This window comes from Thamnophis sirtalis, unplaced genomic scaffold (assembly GCF_051295495.1).
Source record: "Thamnophis sirtalis isolate CommonGarterSnake01/CBP01778 unplaced genomic scaffold, rThaSir2_p1.2 scaffold_1, whole genome shotgun sequence".
Taxonomy (NCBI): Eukaryota; Metazoa; Chordata; class Lepidosauria; order Squamata; family Natricidae; genus Thamnophis; species Thamnophis sirtalis.
This window is the reverse complement of record NW_028261381.1, coordinates 173,063,174-173,088,608: the sequence shown is the minus strand read 5'-3', so window position 1 is coordinate 173,088,608 and position 25,435 is coordinate 173,063,174. Positions and strand designations below refer to the sequence as shown.

The 25,435-nt window shown below is 44.3% G+C and overlaps 1 protein-coding gene across 1 annotated transcript in view; it reads right to left on the bottom strand.

Moving 5' to 3' along the window:
* Positions 1-21,349, bottom strand: part of CELF5 (CUGBP Elav-like family member 5) — an 87,738-nt gene extending 66,389 nt beyond the window's left edge. Inside the window, exon 1 of the mRNA XM_087705005.1 lies at positions 21,106-21,349. Coding sequence (XP_087561131.1) covers positions 21,106-21,349 — 244 coding nt within the window. The remainder of the gene's footprint in view (positions 1-21,105) is intronic.
* Between the last annotated feature and the right edge of the window lie 4,086 nt (positions 21,350-25,435).

Below are 25,435 nucleotides of genomic sequence, written 5' to 3'. Positions count from 1 at the left end.
ATATAGGATATAGTTAAATAAAGAAAGGATAATTATTTTATATATATGTATATGTATATGTATATGTATATGTATATGTATATGTATATGTATATGTATATGTATATGTATATGTATATGTATATGTATATGTATATGTATATGTATATGTATATGTATATGTATATGTATATGTATATGTATATGTATATGTATATATATATATATAAATGTGTGTACTATATACTATATATATAGTATTTGTGCTGATAAATAAATAAAGGGAGACTAGTATAGATCTATTTCAAGCTATTTAGCTCTCATCAGCTAGCCATACCCTTACTGGGATTCGAACCTGTGCTGTATTACATCTGAAGCAGATGTCTTAACCATTAAGCCACAGGTCCTCCTCCGTTATCATGTAATACAGCACAAATGTAACAAAGCCAACAGTAAAAATATTGGGTTTCTGTCTGGATTGTCTCTTGTGACGAGCCGATGGACAGAGAATGGAAGCAGTTAGCATAATTGGGGCATACCAGGGGTTGTGACACTAAATATATACCTACCTCCCTGGCTCAGCTGATAACGGAGGAGGACCTGTGGCTTAATGGTTAAGACATCTGCCTAAGATGTAATACAGCACAGGTTCGAATCCCAGTAAGGGTATGGCTAGCTGATGAGAGCTAAATAGCTTGAAATAGATCTATACTAGTCTCCCTTTATTTATTTATCAGCACAAATACAACACAAATGTAACAAAGGCAACAGTAAAAATATTGGGCTTCTGTCTGGATGGTCTCTTGTGACGAGCCGAAGGACAGAGAACGGAAGCAGTTAGCTTCCTCCCATAATTGGAGCATACCAGGGGTTGTGACACTAAATATATAATATATATGTATATGTATATGTATATGGGTATGGGTATAATATAAGGAAATTGGATGTAAATGGTAAACAGGGATTTGGAAAGGAGGATTAGAAAATTTTGGTATTAAATATTACGGATGTTTAGCTAGAATAGAATATGAGGATTTAATGTTAATGGAGGATTTTATAAATAAGTAAATGAAATGCCAGTATGTGGTTACGTAGTAAATCTTGGTATATTTTATGATGAAGGACGTTTAAATAATCAGAGTCAAATAAAAGTGGAGGTATGATGACGGTAATATAATAAATATCCGAGTTAAGATATTAGAGTTAATGTGAATTATATTTGATGACAGTGGAAGAGATGCACAAAAGCCTTTTGTAACCAACTGATACACTTTCTACAGTATGTAAAGAAGGAGGATTTGTATGTTTGTTTTGAAAATAAATATATATATTTAAAAAAAAGAAATTCTGCATCCAGTTTTGGTCACCACGTTACAAAACAGATGTTGGGAAAAAATGCAAAGAAGAGCAACTAACATGATTAAAGGCCTGGAGAATAAAACATATGAAGAAAGAGCCGAGGTGGTGCAGTGGTTAGGGTGCAGTACTGCAGGCCACTTCAGCTGACTGTTATCTGCAATTCAGCGGTTCTAATCTCACCGGCTCAAGGTTGACTCAGCCTTCTATCCTTCCGAGGTGGGTGAAATGAGGACCCAGACTGTGGGGGCGATATGCTGACTCTGTAAACCGCTTAGAGAGGGCTGAAAGCCCTATGAAGCGGTATATAAGTCTAACTGCTATTGCTATTGCTGCTATTGCTGCAGGATTTGAGTTTGGCCAGTCTAGAGAAAAGAAGGACTAGGGGGGAACATGATAGCAGCATTCCATTATTTGAGGGGCTGCCACAGAAAAGAAGGGGTTCCCCCTATTTTCCAAAGCACCTGAAGGCAGGAAGAAGGAATAGGTAAATAATTAATAGGAATTAGTAAGACCACACTTGGAATACGGCATTCAGTTTTGGTCACCACGATGTAGAAAAGATGTGGAGACTCTGGAAAGAGTGCAGAGAAGAGCAACAAAGATGATTAGGGGACTGGAGGCTAAAACATATGAAGAACGGTTGCAGAAATTGAGTATGTCTAGTTTGATGAAAAGAAGGACCAAGGGTGACATGATAGCAGCCTTCCAATGTTTCAGGGGCTGCCACAAAGAAGAGGGGGGCCAAAAGACAGCACCAGAACAAGAAATAATGGATGGAAACTAATTAAGGAGAGAAGCAACCTGGAATTAAGGAGAAACTTCCTAACAGTGAGGACAATTAATCAGTGGAACAGCTTGCCTCTAGAAGTTGTGAGGGCTCCAACAGTGGAAGTTTTAAAGAAGATGTTGGATAGCCATTTGTTCGGATTGGCAGAGGATCACCTGCCTGAGCAGAGGGGCTGGACTAGAAGACCTCCAAGGTCCCTTCCAGGTCTATTCTGATCGAATGAACCCCGGAAGCGAATCTATGGCCCTGGGTTTAACTCCCTCTCTATCAAGCCCAAGGGAATCCGCTCGCCCCCTGCATTGTAGGCAAAGGATTATCTTAGCAAAAATCGGTAGGTTCACCCTTTTCCAATTGAGACAGTTTACAGGCGGTCCTCGATTTACGGCCATTCATTTAGTGACTGTTCAAAGTTGGAAAGGCACTGAAAAAAGTGACATGATCAGTGAACTATGATTTATGGGCTACGGCCTATAATTTTGTTGTTGTATGTGTTTACACTGAGAACATCAGCATCGGAGACAAATTCCTTGTGTGTCCAATCACAATTAGCCAATAAGAATTATATTCTGTTCTGTTCTATTCTCCATATTCAATATTCCATTCCATCCTATCCTATTCCATATTCCATTCTACTCTACTCTACCCTACACTTCCTTATTCCATATTTCATATTCCATTCCATTCTATTCTCCATATTCAATATTCCATTCCAATCCATAGTCCATTCCATTCCATCCTATCCTATTTCATATTCCATATTCCATATTCCATGTTCCATGTTCCATATTCCACATTCCACATTCCACATTCTATTCTACTCTACTCTACCCTACCCTACCATATTCCATATTCCATATTCCATATTCCTTATTCCATTCCATACTATCCTATTCCATATTCCATATTCCATATTCCATATTCCATCCTATCCTATTCCATATTCCATTCTACTGTACTCTACCCTACATTTCCTTGTTACATATTCCATATTCCATTCCATTCCATTCTATTCTCCATATTCAATATTCCATTCCATCCTATCCTATTCCATATTCCATTCTACTCTACTCTACCCTACACTTCCTTATTCCATATTTCATATTCCATTCCATTCTATTCTCCATATTCAATATTCCATTCCAATCCATAGTCCATTCCATTCCATCCTATCCTATTTCATATTCCATATTCCATATTCCATGTTCCATGTTCCATATTCCACATTCCACATTCCACATTCTATTCTACTCTACTCTACCCTACCCTACCATATTCCATATTCCATATTCCATATTCCTTATTCCATTCCATACTATCCTATTCCATATTCCATATTCCATATTCCATATTCCATCCTATCCTATTCCATATTCCATTCTACTGTACTCTACCCTACATTTCCTTGTTACATATTCCATATTCCATTCCATTCCATTCTATTCTCCATATTCAATATTCCATTCCATTCCATAATCCATTCTATTCCATTCCATCCTATCCTATTCCATATTCCATATTGCATTCTACTCTACTCTACCCTACACTTCCTTGTTACATATTTCATATTCCATTCCATTCTATTCTCCATATTCAATATTCCATTCCATCCTATCCTATTCTATATTCCATATTCCATTCCATTCCTTTCCATCCTATCCTATTCCATATTCCATTCTACTCTACTCTATCCTACCCTACTCTATCCTTCCATATTCCATAGTCCATTCTATTCCATTCCATCCTATCCTATTCCACATTCCACATTCCATATTCTATTCTACCCTATCCTACCTACCCTACCATATTCCATATTCCATATTCCACATTCCACATTCCATATTCCTTATTCCATTCCTTTCCATTCCATCCTGTCCTATTCCATATTCCATTCTACTCTACTCTACCCTACACTTCCTTGTTACATATTCCATATTCCATTCCATTCTATTCTCCATATTCAATATTCCATTCCATTCCATCCTATCCTATTCCATATTCCATATTCCATATTCCATATTCCATATTCCATTCTATTCCATGTTCCATTCCATTCTTCCACTCACAACCGTTGCAGCATCCCCGTAATCACATAACCAAAATTCAGAAATTTGAAAACTGGCATGTAGATATGACGGTTGCAGAGTCCCGGGGTCTCTATTTTGCAATCTTCTGACAGGTAAAGTCAATGGGGAAGCCAGATTCACTTAACAACCGTTACATTCTTAACAACTGCAAGTGGCTCACTTAACAACTCTGCCCAAGCAAGGTCTTAAAATGGGCCGAAACTCGCTTAACAACCATCTTGCTTAGAAGTAGAAATTTTGGACTCCATTGTGGTCGTAAGTCGAGGACTACCTGAATTCCCTTCACACGACTGTCCCTCTGATTGAACTCTGTTCATTCATAGTTGTCCTGGGCATGCCTGGTTCAAGTCCATCAGTTGATCCTTTTAACCATAAGTAAGGCTGTTTTCATTTGAAATCCCCGGAGCCTTACAGAGGGCAAAGGAGTTGTCTGAATGAAATCGTTCGTGAAATTTGCAAAATCTGATTTTCTCCTCTATCAAAAGTCACTAGGAACAAGGCACCAAGGGAAGGATCGATGTTAGATCCAGTCAGGACATAATCAGGGTTTGTTGTTGTTGTTGTTGTTACTTGCAAAGTTGTGTCTGACCCATCGCAACCCCATGGACAACGTTCCTCCAGGCCTTCCTGTCCTCTACCATCCTCGGGAGTCCATTTAAGCTCACGCCTGCTGCTTCAGTGACTCCATCCAGCCCCCTCATTCTGTGTCGTCCCCTTCTTCTTCTTTTGCCCTCCATCGTTCCCAGCATGAGGCTCTTCTCCAGGGAGTCCTTCCTTCTCATTAGGTGGCCAAAGTACTTGAATTTCCTCTTCAGGATTTAGGACCTTCTAAAGAGCAGTCAGGGTTGATCTCCTCTAGGACTGACCGGTTGGATGGCCTTGCAGTCCAAGGGACTCAGTGCAGGAGTCTTCTTCTCCAGCACCAGAGTTCAAAGGCCTCCATTCTTTGGCGCTCAGCCTTCCTTATGGTCCAACTTCCACAGCCATCCATTGCAACTGGGAAAACCACAGCCTTGACTCTAAGCGCTTTGGTTGGCAAGGGGATGATATCTCTGCTTTTTAGGAAGCTGTCTAGATTTACCCTAGCTTTCCTCCCCAGGAGCCAGCCTCTTTTAATGTCTTGGCTGCAGTCCCCATCTGCGGTGATCTTGGAGCCAGAAAAATAAAATCTGTCACTGGCTCCATTTTAATTGGAGGCTAAAACATATGAAGAACGGTTGCAGGAACTGGGTATGTCTTGTTTAATGAAAAGAAGGATTAGGAGAGACATGATAGCAGTCTTCCAATATCTCAGGGGTTGCCACAAAGAAGAGGGAGTCAAACTATTCTCCAAGGCAGCTGAGGGCAGAACAAGAAGCAATGGGTGGAAACTAATCAAGGAGAGAAGCAACTTAGAATTAAGGAGAAATTTCCTGACAGTTAGAACAATTAATCAGTGGAACAGAAGTTGCCTCCAGAACTTGTGAATGCCCCAACACTGGAAGTCTTTAAGAAGATGTTGGATAGCCATTTGTCTGAAACGGTATAGGGTTTCCTGCCTAGGCAGGGGGTTGGACTAGAAGACCTCCAAGGTCCCTTCCAACTCTGCTGTTGTATTTGTATTTAAAAGTCCCAAATTCCGTTTTTGGTCATCTGGTGTCTCCTCAGATAGAAAACGTTTGGTTTGCAGACAGCATACAGGTAGTCCTCAACCTACGACCACAATTGAGCCCAAAATTTATGTTGTTAAGTGAAAAATGTGTTCAGTGAATTTTCTTGACACAGTTGTTAAGTGAATCACCGTAGTTGTTAAACTAGTAACATGGTTGTTAAGTGAATCTGGTTTCTCCATTGACTTTGCATATCAGTTGGTCACAAAAGGGGAACACATGACTCCGGGGCACTGCAACTGTCACAAATGTGAGTCAGTTTGTGAAGCATCCAAATGTAAATCATGTGACCATGGGGATGCCGCAACGGTCAAAAGTGTGAAAAATGGTCATCAGTCACTATTGACAGGGCCGTTGTAACTTTGAACAGTCGCTAAATGAGCTGTTGTAAGTCGAGGACTACCTGCAGTTCTGTTCACTCCCTGTTTGCTAAAGCAGCCCCGTAGAGGCACTCCTGGACTTATGACTACAGCCGGGGACAGAATTTTAATTGTTAAGCAAGACCGTTGTTAAGTGAGGCATGCCCAATTTTACCACTTTCTTGTCATGGTTGTTAAGCAAATCGCTGCGGTTGTTAAGGCAAATCATGTGGTCATTAAGTGAATTGGGCTTCCCCAATGGACTTTGTGGTTAGGAAAGTTACAAATGATGATCGTGTGACCCCAGGATACCGCACTTATTATAAAATACACACCCAAATTTTTTGATCACATAACTGCGGGCGTGCTGTATGGCTTGTAAGTGTTAAGGACCAGTCATAAGTCACTTTTCCGTGTTGCTGTAACTTCAAGCTGTCACAAAATGAATGGTTGTAATTAGAGGACTACCTGGAAATATCCCTCTCCTAAAAAAAAAATAGACGAAATCATCCTACATAGCCCAGAAAAGGCACATCCAACCAGCCCACAAACCACAAAAAATTGACAAGAGAGTAGAAATAAAAAAAATTAAAACTGATAGCAAGAAGTTGGCCTGTGAAAGAAAGATGTCTGCCCCCCCCATCAGTGAGAAGCACAAAATATGACAACATTTTGTAGCAGACCCACCTTGACAGGTTGCTACTGTCAAGGTGTGTGGGTTTCTGGGAATGGAAGTCCACAAATGTTGGATGGGGCATTCTGGGAGTTGAAGTCCACAGATACGGGCTGAGGAATTCTGGGATTTCAAATCCACAAATGCTGGATGTGGCATTCTGGGAGTTGAAGTCCAAAGATGCTGCCTGGGGAATTCTGGGAGTTGAAGTCCAAAGATGCTGCTTGGGGAATTCTGAGATTTCAAATGCAAAAATGCTGCCTAGGGAATTCTGGGAATTGAAGTTTACAGATGCTGGCTTGGGCATCCTGTGATTTCAAATCCACAAATGCTGCCTGGGGAATTCTGGGATTTGAAGTCCAAGGATGCTGCCTGGGGAATTCTGGGAGTTCAAGGGCAGAAATGCTGCCTGGGGAATTCTGGGAGTTGAAGTCCAAAGATGCTGCCTGGGGAATTCTGAGATTTCAAATGCAGAAATGCTGCCTGGGGAATTCTGGGAGTTGAAGTCCAAGGATGCTGCCTGGGGAATTCTGGGAGTTCAAGGGCAGAAATGCTGCCTGGGGAATTCTGGGAGTTGAAGTCCAAAGATGCTGGCTTGGGCATCCTGTGATTTCAAATCCACAAATGCTGCCTGGGGAACTCTGGGAGTTGAAGTCCAAAGATGCTGCCTGGGGAATTCTGGGAGTTGAAGTCCATAGAACCTGTCTGGGAAATTCTGGGATTTCAAATCCACAAATGCTGCCTGGGGAATTCTGGGAGTTGAAGTCCAAAGATGCTGCCTGGGAAATTCTGGGATTTCAAATCCACAAATGCTGGATGGGAAGTTTTGGCAGTTGAAGTCCACAGGTGCTGGCTGGGGCATCCTGTGAATGTGATTTCAAACCCACAAAGACTGAATGGGGCTTTCTTAGAGGTAAAGGCCACCATGCTGGCTAGAGCATTCTGGGAGTTGAAGTCCGCCCATCTTAAAGTTGCTGAGGTGAAGAAATACTATTCCAGAGCACCAAAACCGCCTTGTCTGATTGCCCGAAAGCTAAGCAGGGTCAGGCCTGGCGAGTGTGCAGATGGGCGAGGGCTTCTGTTCCTTCCTTGCTGCCTCTTTTTCCTCCCCCCGCCCCTCCGGTTTCCTGAACGGGAACAATTTATAGACAGGAGAAACGGAACCCACACTTGTTGTGTATGTGTGTGTGTGTGTGTGTTTGCCTCTTGTTCCATCTGTGAAAATGCAACCTACACACCAGCTGGAACCAACACGGCACAGAGATAGTGGGGAGAAAAAATGAAGGGGGAAGAGAAGAAACGAGAGTTTTGGGAGGGGACAGCGGAGAACAGACCGTTCGATGAAGTTCAGTTAAATTCCGCCACGGGAGAACAGTTGGCGAGAGGCCCTGAGAGGTCAAAAAAGTCAAAATGGCGGACACATCCATTCTACCGAAGCCCTGCCACTCAGGAGCGGTATTCCCTTACTTTCCCTACCGGTTCACAAATGTGAGGACACACGCCCACGCATGGGCTCGGCCTTCCGTGCGTGTGCTAATGTGTCTAAATAGGACGGCAGCTGCCATTTTGACTTTTTTGACCTCCCCTCTGTAGATACGGTAGCCATTAAGAGGACGCGTTCTCAAATAACTACAGGTATTCCTCGACGTACGACTTACAACCGAAGCCAAAATTTCCATCGTTAAGCAAGACAGTTGTTTTGCCTGAGTTCAGGACATTTTTGCTAGGGTTGTTAAGTGAATCTCTGGGTTGTTAAGCAAATCCAGCTCCCCCCATCGACTTTTCCTGTCAGGGATAGTCGCAAGTGGGGATCGCATGACCGCTGAATGCCTCAACCGTCAGAAATAGAGTTGTAGGTTGTTGACTAACCACACTTCACTTAATGACGGTTCAAAGTTGCAACAGCGCTGAAAAATGTCACTAAATGAACTGTTGTAAATTGAGGATTACCTGCATTTTTTAAAAAAAAGAACATATTACTTCTTTTTTTATTAACCAGATAATCACACGAACAGGAAAATGCTAAGAAATTTGATCCGTGGGACATGAATAACTTAAGAGGGCAAAATCTAATTATCAACAAGGCAAAGATAAATCCTTTTTTTGTTTGGAGACTTTTAATTCACAGTAATCTAGTTTACCTTACTTGCTGTAGTATCTTCAAATAATAACAGGGTATGACAAAAAAATGCAGAATGGAAAGGAGAGAAAGAGGAGGAGAGAGGGTAGAAAGGGGAAGAGGAAGAGCAGGAGTAGGAGAAAGGTACGGGAAGAAGGAAGGGGAAGGAGAGGAGGAAGGAGGAAAGTAGAGAAGGGAGGGAGGGGGAAAGGAAAGGGAAAGGAAAGGAAGATGGAAGGGAGAGAAAAGGAAGGGAAAGAGGAAGAGTAGGAGCAAAGGAGAGGTAAGGGAAGAAGGAAGGGGAAGGAGAAGAGGAAGGAAGAAAGTAGAGAAGGGAGAGAGGGTGAAAAGAAAGAGGTAAGGAGAGGAGGATGGAAAGGAGAGAAAGAGGAGGAGAGAGGGTAGAAAGGGGAAGAGGAAGAGCAGGAGTAGGAGAAAGGTACGGGAAGAAGGAAGGGGAAGGAGAGGAGGAAGGAGGAAAGTGGAGAAGGGAGGGAGGGAGAAAGGAAAGAGAAAGGAAAGGAAGATGGAAGGGAGAGAAAAGGAAGGAGAGAGGGTAGGAAGGGAAAGAGGAAGAGCAGGAGCAAAGGAGAGGCAAGGGAAGAAGGAAGGGGAAGGAGAGGAGGAAGGAAGGAAGTAGAGAAGGGAGGGAGGGAGAAAAGAAAGAGGTAAGGAGAGGAGGATGGAAAGGAGAGAAAGAGGAGGAGAGAGGGTAGAAAGGGGAAGAGGAAGAACAGGAGTAGGAGAAAGGTACGGGAAGAAGGAAGGGGAAGGAGAGGAGGAAGGAGGAAAGTAGAGAAGGGAGGAAGGGGGAAAGGAAAGGGAAAGGAAAGGAAGATGGAAGGGATAGAAAAGGAAGGAGAGAGGGTAGGAAGGGAAAGAGGAAGAGCAGGAGCAAAGGAGAGGCAAGGGAAGAAGGAAGGGGAAGGAGAGGAGGAAGGAAGAAAGTAGAGAAGGAGAGAGGGTGAAAAGAAAGAGGTAAGGAGAGGAGGATGGAAAGGAGGAGGAGAGAGGGTAGCAAGGGGAAGAGTGGGAGTAGGAGAAAGGTACAGGAAGAAGGAAGGGGAAGGAGAGGAGGAAGGAAGAAAGTAGAGAAGGGAGGAAGGGAGAAAAGAAAGAGGTAAGGAGAGGAGGATGGAAAGGAGAGAAAGAGGAGGAGAGAGGGTAGGAAGGGGATGAGGAAGAGCAGGAGTAGGAGAAAGGTACAGGAAGAAGGAAGGGAAAGGAGAGGAGGAAGGAAGAAAGTAGAGAAGGGAGGGAGGCAGAAAAGAAAGGGAAAATAAGGTGGTGTTATAACAGGAGGAAGGGATGGTAAACAAAGCAACCCAAACTGTATATTATAACCTATTAAATGAAATAATAAATGTATAAGAATGATAAATGTTAAAACACTTGTAACCAAACGACATGCTATATGTGATGATGGTTTTTTTTTCTTTCTTTCTTTTTTTTCCCCATTGTTGTGGGTATGTGTTGTCTATGTAACAAAATAAAAAATAATAAAAAAAATTATAAAAAAAAATGCAGAATTCAAAAGTCTTGTAATGGAGTCTCGACTTAACAACAGTTGGTTTAGTGACCAAAGTCACAATAGTACCCCAAAAATTGACTTATGACCATTTTTCGCACCACCATTGCAGCATCCCTATAGTCACATGATCAAAATTCAAACCCTTGGCAACTGGCTCGTATTTACGACGGATGCCGTGTCCTAGGGTCACGTGATCACCTTTTGCGACCCTCTGAGATGGCAAAGTCAGTGGGGGAAGCCAGATTCACTTAACAACCGTGTGACTCACTTAACAACCGAAGGGACTCACTTAACAAGTGTGGGGAGGAAGGTGGTAAAATGGGGCAAAATTCACTGAACAAAAGTCTTGCTTAGCAACCCAAAATTGAGGCTCAATTGTGGTCATAAGACGAGGACTACCTGTACATAATTGAGAATTTTTTTTGGGGGGGGGGGAATGTAAAGTGACTCCGAATCTGTGCATTTCAATGATTCCAGGATTAAATAGATGCAACACCAGAATGCAGAAATAGCGTTGCAGTGATAGGAATTGCAACGAAAGCAAAATATTAAATTTATGCTGAATGTCACCCTTAGACAGCATGGCTTCAAGCTGCGTTATCGCTGGGATATCACTCCAGTCTTAATTCCTAAAATAGATAAAGCCTTCTCTAAAAATTTGTTGGAAATGTAATGAGAGGTTTAGGTCGATATATATTTGATGGCAATGTTGAAGAGCTCAACAGTTCTGGAAGATGATTCATACTAAAAGGAAACACTGATTAAGAGCTGAATTCCGAATTGTAAAAAGTATGGTAAAGTCACACCTTAAAAAAACACCCCAACATAGAAATTAATTCAAAGTAGAAACCATTCCCGCACCATAATTCAGTACATGGACTTATAAAGTAAAGGTTCTCCTCGCACATATGTGCTAGTCGTTCCCGACTCTAGGGGGCGGTGCTCATCTCTGTTTCAAAGCCAAAGAGCCAGCACTGTCCGAAGACGTCTCCGTGGTCATGTGGCCGGCATGACTCAACGCCGAAGGCGCACGGAACGCTGTTCCCTTCCCACCAAAGATGGTTCCTATTTTTCTACTTGCATTTTTTACATGCTTTCAAACTGCTAGGTTGACAGAAGCTGGAACAAGGAACGGGAGCTCACTCGATTACGCAGCACTAGGGATTCGAACTGCCGAACTTTCTGATCGACAAGCTCAGCGTCTTAGCCACTGAGCCACCGGGTCCCTAGATATTAATGATATTAATTTCTGCTTAAACCTCAATACCGTTTTTTAGTCATTTAAAGTGATAAATTCACTTGTTGCTATGGGTAGACCTCGACTTACAACCGTTCCCTTAGTGAACTTTCGAAGTTACAAAAAACAAAAAACAAAACTTACAACGTTTTTTTCAAACTTACAACTGTGGCAGCATTCCCACCGTCACGCGAGCAAAATTCGAATGCTTGGCAAAGTGACTCATATTTGTGACCGTTGCAGAATCCTGGGGTCACGGGATCCTCTTTTCTGTGACCTTTTGATAAGCAAAGTCAATGGGGAAGCCTGATTCACTTAACAACCACGGGACTGACTGACTTAACGACTGCAGGGATTTCACCGAACGGCTGTGGCAAGAAGTGTCGTAAAATGGGGCTAAACTCACTTAACAACTGTTACACTTAGCCAACAGAAATGTTGGGCTCAATTGCGGTCGTATGCCGAGGACCCCCTGTATTTTATGCCTTAGTAAATTTCAACAATTCACAAACGATATGCCAGAAAACATGGATTTCTTTAACCTACGTTCTTATTTTATTTCCTTCCTTTGTTTCCTCTTTCCTATTTGCACTGATTTATGCAGGGAGTCCTCGGTTAACGACCGCTCGTTCAGCGACGGCTTGAAGCTACCACCGTGTTGAGTGAAGGGTGGCTATGACTGGTCTTTGAAGTTCTGTTCCCGTGGTCATGTGATCCACTAACCAGGCGCTTGGCAACAAGCTCACACTTAAGGTTGTGAGTCCCACAGATCCACAGTGATCGATTGATGCTCCTGATTAGGAAGCAGGCAGGGAAGGTCCCAAGTTCTCCTGGTAAGTGTCAACAACCTACGGAGCCTTCCCAGTCTTTCTACGTGGAAGTTGTGCCTCGCTGGCCACCAGCACCATCTGTATAGCCACAGTAAGGCTCACAAAGCTTGCACTATGCTTCTCTGGACACGGACACACACACACACAAACACACTCTTCCACCCAGCAGTAGCAGTTTGGTCTAGGACAGTGTTTCTCAACCTTGGCAACTTGAAGATGTCCGGACTTCAACTCCCAGAATTCCCCAGCCAGCATTCGCTGGCTGGGGAATTCTGGGAGTTGAAGTCCGGACATCTTCAAGTTGTCAAGGTTGAGAAACACTGGTCTAGGAAGCAGGAGACAGTGAGTTCTAGTCCCACCTTAGGCATGAAAGCTGGGTGGAGGAACGTTGGGCCAATCACTAGGAAATGGTGAGTTCTAGTTCTGCCTTTGTCATGAAAGCTGGCTGGGTGACTTTGGGCCAGGCATCAAGAGACAGTGAGTTCAAGTCCCACCTTAGGCAGGAAAGCTGGGTGGATGACTTTAGGCCAATCCTCAAGAGATGGTGAGTTCTAGCATGAAAGCCAGGCGGGGGAACTTTGGGCCAATCACTAGGAGACTGTGAATTCTAGTCCTGCCTTAGGGATGAAAGCTGGCTGGGTGACTTTGGGCCAATCACTTGGAGATGGCGAATTCTAGTCCCGCCTTAGGCAAGAATGCCAACTGGGTGACTTTGAATCAATCATCAAGAGAGAGAGAGAGAGAGAGAGAGAGAGAAAGAAAGAAAGAAGGAAGGAAGGAAGGAAGGAAAGAAAGAAAGAAAGAAAGAAAGAAAGAAAGAAAGAAAGAAAGAAAGAAAGAAAGAAAGAAAGAAAAAAAAAAGAAAGAAAGCTAGCTAGCTTCATGGTAAATTTCTGGGGGGAAAATAGAATAGATTCAGGAATTTGTTTCCCCTGTATCTTTTTCATCTATAGCCCCTTGTTGGGTCTGGTCCATTTTCAATTTTGATCTCTCTTTTCCTTGTTTTTCCCCCGCTTCTTCTACACATTAAATAGTCCAGTTGTGTTCATTGGGGGGGGGGGGAGACGCCATCAAGTTGACCTTTAGAGTTTTTACACCCCCCACCCCCCACCCTGCATAATTTCCTTCCACTATTCTGCTGTGTTTGGGAGGAATTCAAAGAAAATTGTGAATAGCAGACAGGAATTCTCTAGAGGAAAAATTACTCATGATTTCAGCAGCTCTACGAGTGTAACCATATTCTCTCTCTCTCTCACACACACACACACACACACACCAAATCTGCAGAATTCGCAAGGCAAAAACCAGCCCACCTGCCACATATTCTGGCACTTCCCAGCTGTTCAACCCACTCCTGGGGGGGGATTTATTGCACTCAACTGGGACTTCTGAATATGAGTGTGGATGAAACCAGGATGGTGGGCCAAAATTAGGATCTGAAGTTGCCAGGGAAGAAGGTGGCAAAATTAACAGCTGCAATCCCATCTTCCAAAGCCAGAAATAGTTTTCTGTAGTCCCTTCCAAAACCAGATAATTAATTCTCCTCGAAGTCAGGGTATTAAAATTAGCCCGCCGAACTCCTGGCCACAGGAGAGCTAAATTGTGTGGATTTCTTTAGGGATTGAAATGTGCCATCTCTGCACCGCCCATCTGGCCCGAAAGTGATGCTGGGGAGGTTTGCAACATCGTAATAAAAGCATATAACAAAAGTATAAATGGAAAGAATTAAAAACGTACAAGGAAAAAATAAAAATTAAATTTAACCATGATTGTTGGTTAGAGTAGCTTACCGGCTGAAACGCTTATGCTTAACGAAACACCATGACTGTGTCTATATAACACATTTAAGGCACCAGGCCAGGAAGTAGGAGACCCTGAATTCTGGTCCCATTTTAACCGTGAAAACCAACTGGATTTCTGAGTCAATCACTGGGAGGTTGCAAGTTTTAGAGTTTTAGAGTTTATTTATTTCATTTGTATGCCGCCCTTTTCCCTAAGGGGACTCAGGGCGGCTCACAACTCAAAAAGGGAAGGGGGGGATAGAAACAATTTAACAAGAACACAAAACTATACATAGTTAAAAAGCACAACAATCATACCATTTAGCCCTGCCCTCTGCATGAAAGCCACCTGGGTAGCTTTTGGCCAATCACCTGGCTGAGTTCTCAGAAGATTCTTAAGCCAGGTAAGCCCAGGTCAACAAAAGACCATGGCTTGTGTCAATGTAACACCCTTATGCTTAACTCGGCAAACATCTTAAGCTTCAATAAGAAAGTAAGAGGCAGTTTGGTCTAGTGGTTAAAGAGCCACACTAGAAAGAGGGGGGGGGAGACAGTGAAAGGAGGAAGAGGAAGGATTGTGTTGGATATGGTTGCCTCTGGAGTCATTGGTAAAAAATACTGAAGGACGGATGCAAATAAATAAATCAAGTGTTGTTCTGGTGGAGCTTTAAAACACCTCTAAGCCTTTAAAAGTCAACTAATGCAAACAATGGATCTCATTTTCCCTCCGTTTGGGCTCTTACACCATTTCAGCATTCTCCCTCCTACCTTTACATGTTTTGAAGATATGTTTTCCTTATCCTATTTAACATTCATTCATTCATTCATTCATTCATTCATTCATTCATTCATTCATTCATTCATTCATTCATTCATTTGGGTCTTCTTCCATTTTTTGACCACCACATTACAAAAAAGATCTTGAGACTTGGTAAAAAATAAAAATAAAAAGTGCAGAGAAGAGCAACTGGGATGACTAAAGGCCTGGAGAACTAGAACATACGAAGACCAGTTGTAGGAATTGGGTATGGCTAGTCTATAGAAAAGAAGGACTAGGGATGATGTGATAGCAGCGTTCCAATATTTGAGGGGCTGCCACAAAGAAGAGAGGGGTCAAATTATTTTTCCAAAGCGCCTGAGGGCAGGATAAGAAACAATGGATGGAAACTAATCAAGGAGAAAAGCAACCTAGAATTAAGGAGGAACTTCCTGACAGTGAGGACAATTAACCAGTGGAACAGCTTGCCACCAGAAGCTTGCCAAACCAAAAAAAGGTTTAGAAACTTTATTAACAGATTCTATTCTGTTCTGTTCTGTTCTGTTCTGTTCTGTTCTGTTCTGTTCTGTTCCGGTCCAATCCAGTCCAGTCCAGTCCAGTCCAGTCCAGTCAAGTCCAGTCTATTCTTTATTCTTTATTCTTTATTCTTTATTCTTTATTCTTTATTCTTTATTCTTTATTCTTTATTCTTTATTCTTTATTCTTTATTCTTTATTCTTTATTCCTTATTCTATTCTATTCTATTCCTATTCCTATTCCTATTCCTATTCCTATTATACTCTACTGTAATTCTTTATTCCTTATTCTATTCTATTCTATTCCTATTCCTATTCCTATTATACTCTACTGTAATTCTATTCTTTATTCCTTATTCTATTCCATTCCATTCCATTCCATTCCTATTCCTATTCCTATTCCTATTCCTATTCCTATTCCTATTCCTATTCCTATTCCTATTCCTATTCCATTCCTATTCCTATTCCTATTCCTATTATACTCCACTCTAATTCTATTCTTTATTGCCCAACCGTTGATACTCAATGGATTTAGTCTTTGTTTTATGACTAGGTAAGGTAAAGGTTCCCCTCGCACATATGTGCTAGTCGTTTCCAACTGTAGGGGGCGGTGCTCATCTCCGTTTCAAAGCCGAAGAGCCAGCACTGTCCGAAGACGTCTCCGTGGTCATGTGGCTGGCATGAGTCTCAACACCGAAGGCGCACAGAACGCTGTTACCTTCCCACCAAAGATGGTCCCTATTTTTCTACTTGTAATTTTTACGTGCTTTCAAACTGGTAGGTTGGCAGAAGCTGGGACAAGTAACGGGAGCTCACTCCGTTACACGGCGCTAGGGATTCGGACCGCCATACTGCCGACCTTTCTGATCGACAAGTTCAGCATCTCAGCCACTGAGCCACCAATTGTTTTATGACTAGGAGCACCTTTCAGCAATTCAGGGTGTCCCACCTGTTGCAGGTGAGAAGTTGACCAGAGGGCCATCTTCAGGTGCCCCATCATGGGAGAATTTCAAGAAAAGCAATAGCAATAGCAATAGCAGTTAGACTTATATACCGCTTCATAGGGCTTTCAGCCCTCTCTAAGCGGTTTACAGAGTCAGCATATCGCCCCCAACAACAATCCGGGTCCTCATTTTACCCACCTCGGAAGGATGGAAGGCTGAGTCAACCCTGAGCCGGTGAGATTTGAACAGCCGAACTGCAGAACTGCAGTCAGCTGAAGTAGCCTGCAGTGCTGCATTTAACCACTGCACCACCTGTCATTCATTTATCCAGGATAGTGTGAGGACTCCTGCACTGGGAAGGGGGTTGGGCTAGAAGACCTCCAAGGCCCCTTCTAGCCCTAAGGCTCTAGGGGTGAGTTCCAGATGTGTGGGTAAATTCCAGGTGTTGCGGTGATTCTTTGCCACCACCCCAACACCCAGAGCTTAAGGCATAAGGAGCCTTCATAACTTGAAGTGAATCTGGGTTCCCCATTGACTTTGTCAAGCGAGACGGTTGTTCAGTGAGGCACGCCTGATTTTACGACTTTTTCTGCCACAGTTGTTAAGCGAATCCCTGCAGTTGTTCACTGAACCATGTGGCTGTAAATACATGTTGGTGGTTGCCAAGTGCCCAATTTTTGCTCATGTGACTTACGGGATGCTCCAGCAATGATCACTGCTAATTACCACTTGTAAGTCAGCACCATTATGGGTGATAATTTTCTTTTATTTTAAACACATAAGCACATCAACAAAAACAAACACATAACTTAGAAACAACATAGGAACAATAAGTTCCATCGTATATCATACAGCAGTTCCGAATCGGTTTCTTTGCAGTTAGTGTTTTCCCTACTATACATTTCCATCTTTCATTCATAATCTCCTTATTCGTTATCCATTTGTATGTACATTTCTTTCTTTCTTTATTTAAACTTAGCTACTTATGACCAGATATTATTTACCTATATTATGCTATATATATTTTACTGTCATTTGTTCTCTTACATACAGATTATCGATATACATTCACATAATTATTCTTTTTCTTTGCCATTCTTATATTATTATTATCCCATTTGGAAGGTTATAAGGTATAGTTTAGAATGCTTTGTTTACCATCCTTCGCACCTGCTAAGACACCACCTTGTTTTCTCTTTCTTTTCCTTACTCCCTCCCTTCCTTCTCTACTTCCTTCCTTCCTCCTCTCCATCCCCTTCTTCCTTCCCTTATCTCTTCCCTACTCCTACCCTTTTTCTTCTCCTTCCTACCTTCTCTCCTTCTCTTTCTTTCTCTTCCTCCCTCCTCTTCTTCTTTTTCTCAGCACCATTATGTCATTGAATGGTTATTAAGCAAATAGTTGTAAGTGGAGTAACTAAGTAAGTAAGTAACTAACTACCTGTGACCTGCAAATTCTTCTGTAAATACAGGTAGTCCTATACAAATCTATATAAATCATATGTATATTTATGTATGACTGTTTCTGTAACTTAACGAAACTGGTTTAGTTAATGAATAAATCTCATTTAATAAATCACATATAGATTCAGTTAATCAAAAAATCTTATTAAATTCCTGTCAAAGTGATGAGGGCACAGCCAGGTTCTTGCATACAGGTAGTCCTCGATTTATGACCACAACTGAGCCCAAAACCTCTGTTGCTAAGCAAGGCAGCTGTTAAGTAAGTTGTGCCTCTTGTGCCACAGTTGTTAAGTGAATCGCTGCAGTGATTGAACTGAATCGTGAGGTCGTTAAGCAAATCTGGCTTCCCCCATTGACTTTGCTTGTCAGGAGGTCGCAGAAGGGGAATCACGTGACCCCGGGACACTGCAACCGTCATAGGTATGAGTCAGTTGCCAAGGGTTTGAATTTTGACCATGTGACCGTGCTACCGTGGTCGTAAGTGTGGAAAAGGGTCATAAGTCGCTTTTTTCAGTGTTGTGGTATCTTCCGTCACTAAATGAACCATTGTAAGGCGAGGACTACCTGGATTCTTCAAAGACACCCGTATTTGTGTGATTTTCAAAGGCTGCGTGAAAACGGGATGTGCTTTCACTTTGAAAGTTAATTTTACTTGTAATTCATTGGATCTTTCTTTATATAATACAAAGCACCACCCATGAATAAGATTTGTGCTTTTGTAAAATAAATGAATATGTAAAGAAGTGTTCCTCTTTGGTTTGCGTGTTGGTGACACACCAACAGAATCAAGTTAGGCATTTCCCAATTTTTTTTATTTTTGACATGCCAAGCCCCTAAAAAAAGGTTTATCATCATTGCCCTATGACCTGAATCTCCATTAGGAATTTATTTTTTAAAATCTAATTTTTAAAAAACCAAACACACAGCACTTGTATTTAGCTCTGATCAACTAGGTTAAGTTACCAAGATCCCTTTCCCAAATTTGCATTTGTTTCTTGAACGTAAAAATATTTTTTAAATGCAACCGCATTCCCTCTGCTTTCACAAACCTTCCAGTTCCTTGATCATCATCATCATCATCATCATCATCATTATCACAATTGTATCACAGCAGCCAGTTGTTTCGCCGGATTTGGCATTGGTTACTAGTCGGGCCCCACCCAGGGGCCTAGGGCGTCGTAACGTATTTTCGTAATATGCGTGCAGATCCAAGCAACGCGGCTTTTTGCATTTGACTGATGGTGATTTTGTCAATTTTTAACTGTTTTAAATGTAATTCCAGTGCTTTTGGAATAGCACCCAGTGTGCCAATTATTATTATTATACAATTGTATCACAGCGGCCAGTTGTTTCGCCAGATTTGGCATTGGTTACTAGTCGGGCCCCACCCAGGGGCCTAGGGCGTCGTAACGTATTTTCGTAATATGCTTGGATTATTATTATTATTATTATTATTATTATTATTATTATTATTATCTTTAAAACACATTGAAATACAGGAGAGAGTTGGAAGGGAGTGGCCCACAGGCTGGAAAAAAATATAAAATGAGACTGGTTGGTAGCAGTGATGGGGGGGGGAGGGAAAGGGAGACAAGAGATGGAATTTGGGTGCAGGAATTAAAAAAATAAGGTGAAGATAACCGAAGAGGTTGAGACACAAGTGTTGCGAGAAAGGCCTCTAGATAATAACAAAATAACAGAGTTCAAAGGGACCTCGGAGGTCTTCTAGTCCAACCCTCTGCTCAAGCAGGAAACCTTATAATGGTTGTCCAATCTCTTCTTTAAAACTTCCAGTGTTGGAGCACCTAGAACCTCTGAAGGAAAGTCATCTCACTGGTTAATTGTTCTCACTCTCAGGAAATTCCTCCTTGGTTCTAGGTTGGCTTCTCTCCTTGATTAGTTTCTATCCGCTTTAGAGAATTCGGGGCAGCCTCTTCGATATTGGAAGACTGCTATCGTGTCACCCCCAAATCCTTATCTTCCTTAGACTAGACATGCCAAATTCCTGACATTATTCCTCCTTAATTCATCCCTTGCTTCTTGTCCTGCCTTCAGGTGCTTTGGAGAATAGCTTGAAACCCACCCAGCCCTCTTCTTTATAAACCTCCACAAGGAGATGGTTATGGGGTGAGAAAGAAGGAAGCTCAGCTGATAGGAGATCTAGGATCTTTCCCTCCCAACGCACCGTGATTTTAATTTGCAAACAGTAGAATAGCCCAGCTGATACCAGCCACAGGGCCTTCCCTGAGTGTCAGGCCTGGAGTCCTCTGTGTGTGTGTGTGTGTGTGTGTGTGTGTGTGTGTGTGTGTGTAGGTGTGAGTGGGCTTGGACTCTGACCATGTCACGGTGCACCCCAAGAGATGACCACAGGGTAGGGGCAAATCTGAAATAAAATAAAGACAAGGGGTCATTGTTTGCTCCGCAGGGGGGGGAAAAAACGGACGGGACATCTTTGGATAACATCTGGGTGGACAGCAAAAAAAAAAAGGGGGGGGGAAGGTGTGTGTTTGTGTGTGTGTGTGAGAGAGAGAAAACCGCACATGTGCGGGTGTGTGCGCGGGCAGACGTGTGTTTGAGCGTAAGCCGGGTGGCCGGAATGAAAGGCAGGAAAGACCGGGGGAGCGAATGAAGAGGAAATGAGAAATGTGAAAGGGAGGGGGGGGGGAGAGATGGAGAAACACCCAGGAGATGCTTTAAAAAAAAGGGGGGGGATGCAGGAAACCCAACGGAAGAGGGGGAAGCGAGGTAGGTGGGTGGGTGGGAGGGAGGGCAGAGAGCACCGGGAGGCGGAGAGTGCCTGCTCTCCAACCTGGGGCTCCTCCCCCCAATTGTCTCGGACTACAGCTCCCATCCTGATATGGGATTTGTAGTCCCTCCCATTTAATGGGGGACAGATTTGGGGAGAAAGAGGGGGGGGGAAGATAGGGAATCCAGGCAGGCCGAAGAGGAGAGGGCCGACCTGGGGACGGGGGTGGGTGGGTGGGATGAAAGAGGTGGTGGGGGGGGGGCATCAGCCTACCTTTGTGCATGCCGGTGTAGCGGTCCTTGAGCACGGTGAGCTCGTAGATCTGGCCGAACTGCTCGAAGAGGGGCTTGAGGTCCCTCTCCTCCAGGTTGCGGGGGATCTGGCCCACGAACAGCTTGATGGCATCCAGATCCTTCATGCCCTCCGGGTCGGCGCCGCCGCTCATGGGGGAGGCGCGGGGCGGCGGCTGCTGGGGCTGCGCCTGCCGCCTAGGCTCGCTGGCCGGCAGTCTGGCCATGCCCCGGGTCCCGACGCGGCTGGGCGGGCGGGCGCCGCACGGGAGGAGGAGGAGGAGGAGGAGGAGGATGCGGGCGGCGCGGAGACGGGAGCTGCGGGCGGCGACCAGAGAAGATGCAGAGGGAGGCGAAATGCCGCTCGCAGCATCAGGACCACAAAAGGCGGACGCTCCGCAGCGACGCCGCCTGGACGGGCGCGGAACTGCAGCGCCGCCGCGGGAGAAATGGGGGTGGGGGGGGGAGAAAGAGGGAATCGGGAAGGAGGATGGGGGGGGGGTTTCCCCGGGCCTGCGAGACGCGACGTTCACACGACCGGCTGGGCTTGGTTCGGGTGTGCGGAGGGTATTGAGAGCCCCGGGGGATGGTGGGGAGGGGAGGGAGAGACAGATGCTCCCGTGGATCGGCAGCGTGGGGGTGGGGGGGAGAAGCTGTTGAAAGAGTCACACAAATCACGGAGGGGGCACGTTTGGGGGCGACTCCAAACACTTCCGGGTGGAAAAATGAGAGAGAGAAAAAGGGAGGGAGAAAGAGAGAGGGAGGGAGGGAGGGAGAGAGAGAGGGGGAGGAAAGGGAAGTAAGAAAGAAGGGGAAAGGGGGAAAGAAAGGAAGGAAATGGGAGAGAGGAACAAACGAAATCGGAAGGAGGGGAGGAAGGAAATAGGAAGGAGGAAATAGGAGGGAGGGAGGAAGAAGGAGGGCGAGGGAAAGGCAGGCAGGCAGGAACGAAATGAGAAGGCAGAAATAGGGAGGAAGGGAAGTAAGAATGAAAGAAGGAAGGAAATAGGAAGAGGAAGAAAATGGGAAGGAAGAAAATAAGGAAGGAAATGAGAAGGCAGAAAATAAGGAAGGAAATGGGAAGGAAGAAAATAAGGAACAAAATAGGAGGGAGATAGGAAATGGGAAGGAAGAAGGAAGGAAGGAAGGAAGGAAATAGGAGGAAGGAAATGGGAAGGAAGAAGGAAGGAAATAGGAAGGAAATAGGAAGGAAGAAGAAAAGAAGGAAAGAAATAGGAGGAAGATAGGAAATGAGAAGGAAGAAGGAAGGAAATAGGAGGAAGGAAATTGGAAGGAAGAAGGAAGGAAATGGGAAGGAAGGAAATAAGGAAGGAAATGGGAAGGAACAAGAAAAGGAAGGAAATAGGAGGAATATGGGAAATGGGAAGGAAGAAGGAAGGAAATAGGAAGGAAAGAAAGAAATGGGAAGGAAGGAGGAAGGAAGGAAATGGAAAGGAAGAAGGAAAGAAGGAAGGAAATGGGAAGGAAAGAGGAAGGGAGGAAGAAATAAGGAGAAAGAGGGAAAGGCAGGCGGGCAGGAAGGAGAGAGAGAGAGAGAAAGAAGGAGGGAGCAGGCTCCAGCATTTGGGGTTCCACCCATGAAACTCCCTCACCCTCTTCTACCATTTCAAAAGGGAGTGGGTGGGTGGGTGGGTGGATGGGGCTTTCCCCCTGGGTGGTTGGATTTCTGGTCTTCGTCTTTGGGGGGGGGCTTTCTTTGCATTCGACCTGATCTTTCTCCTCTGTGGCACCCCAAACCAACACCTCGGTTTGGGGGTAGCTCCCAAAACCTGTGAGAATGGCAGAGATCACACCCCAGGGGTTTTTCTCACTCTTTCGCACTGCGTGAGCCTGAAGTCATCCTTGGAAAAAAGTCCACAGCTAGAGAAGGAATTTTTTACACCCCCCCTCACACCCAGCAGAGGGTGTGAAAGGGTGAGGTTTGCCGTGGTGACTTCAGGCCTCTCAGTGCTGTCACATCTGCTGTTAAATCTCTACAGGAGGCCACTGGGTGTGATTGTGGTCCATCAGTTGTGAGCCAGACACCATCAATACCTTGGTGATTGTACCTGTGTACCTGAGACTCTGAAGGTCTTCTCGGAGGGTCTGGGGGCTGAGTCTGGATCGTGATCCGTAAAAGACTGCTTGGTTTTGTGGTGGCCACCCAGTGGCCAGCAGAGCTGGCAGCAGAGTCAGACAGTGAGGAGGGTTGGGGAGGAAGATGGGCCAGTCCTGGAGGCTGGGGAAGGCTCAGACGAGGGCTCTGTGTTGGAGGCAGAGACAGGGCCGAGGCCATCTGGCAGTGATCAGGTGCCTACAGAGCTAGACAGCAGTGAGGCAGAGGAACAGCTGGAGCCTGTGTGCGCATGCGCAGAGCTTCCAGAACTAAAGAACAACTCAGAAATCATGGTAGACTTGGGAGTAAAGCCACAGGTGGAAGGTGATTGGCTCCCTCCCATAGGAAGCAAAAGAGGAGCGAAAGGGGAGGGGGCCTTTGCAGGAAACAATTCATTCCTTCGGTCATTAGATCTGTTTCAGGAGTGTGAAGATCTGTCCGTGAATCTCAGAGACTCTGTGCCCAGCCTTTCCTTGCACAGCACTTCATTTGGAAAATGTTTACATGGCAGCTTTCCAAGTTAGATAAGGTCGGTGGTCATAAATACTCCTTTGAAAGACTGTTTGCCAGGCCTTGGCTGAATGTGAATGTGAGAGATTCACATTTGTTTAATAAAAGGGGTTTTGTTGGGACCAGGACTCTGCCTCATGCTTTTTGGGGAAGCCTCGGTCAGAACAGGTTTTGGGGCTACCCAGATCTTCAGATGCCCCTCCCCCTTTAGACCTAAATAGTTGTAATTTGGGGAACATTTTGTTTCCAAGGAGCAGGTGACCAACTATGACCAGGGAGTTCTTTGCACAAATCCAGTTCACAGCCCAGTTTGCTCTAGTGATGAAGTGCTGGCGTAGAAACCAGGAGATGGTGAGTTCTAGTTCTGTCTCAGGCACAAAAGCCAGATGGGTGACAACCACAGTGAGTTTTAGTTCTGTCTTGGCTATGAAAGAGGATTGGGTAATTCACCATCTTCTGGTGAGTTTGTGACGCCAATCACTAGGAGACTAGGAGTTCTAGTCCTACCTTAGGCGTGAATGCCAGCTGGGTGACTTGGCCAATCACCAGGAGGAGCCGAGGTGGCGCAGTGGTTAGGGTGCAGTACTGCAGGCCACTTCAGCTAACTGTTATCTGCAGTTCAGCAGTTCTAATCTCACCGGCTCAAGGTTGACTCAGCCTTCCATCCTTCCGAGGTGGGTGAAATAAGGACCCAGATTGTTGGGGGCGATATGCTGACACTGTAAACCGCTTAGAGAGGGCTGAAAGCCCTATGAAGCGGTATATAAGTCTAACTGCTATTGCTATTATCCTACCTTAGGCATGAAAGTTGGCTACATGACTCTGGACCAATCACCAGGGCACTGTGAGTTTTAGTACTGCCTTAGGCAGGAAAGGGATGCAGAGAGGGCCCGTTTTTGGCCTGCAGAGTCCTTCTGGATGCTGGAGAGGGCAAAAACGGGACGCGTGGAGGCCAAAAACTATAAACAAAAAATTAAGCTTAGGTGTGTCTTATAGTCCAAAAAATAACGGTAATTAAGGAGAGAAGTAACTTAGAACTAAGGAGAAATTTCCTTACAGTGAGAACAATTAATCAGTGGAACAGAAGCGTGACCCGTCAAAACCGCGGAGGACAAAATCGCGCTCGACGAAAGCGCGCATTTGACGTCATCACAGCGCGATGAAAAAAATTAAAAATTGAAATAAAATTAAAATTAAAGCAAACCGATTCACATAAAGGTAAGGGTTAGGTTTAGGGTTAGGGTTAGGGTTAGGTTAAGGGTTAGGGTTAGGTTTAGAGCGTTAGGGTTACGTTTAGCGTTAGGTTAAGGGTTAGCGTTAGGTTTAGCGTTAGGTTAAGGGTTACGTTTAGGATTAGATTTAGGGTTAGGTTAAGGGTTAGGTTTAGGGTTAGGTTTAGGGTTAGGTTTGGGGGGGTTAGGGTAAGGTTTTCGCTTTATTTTTACATTTTTCGATCACAGCGCGATGTTTTCGTCGCGCTGTGATGACGTCAAATGCGCGCTTTCGTCGAGCGCGATTTTGTCCTCTGCGGTTTTGTGGTGGAACCGAACAGAAGTTGCCTCTAGAAGTTGTGAATGCCCCAACACTGGAAGTCTTTAAGAAGATGTTGGATAGCCATTTGTCTGAAGTGGAGAACGGTTTCCCACCTAAGAAGGGGGTTGGTCTAGAAGACCTCCAAGGTCCCTTC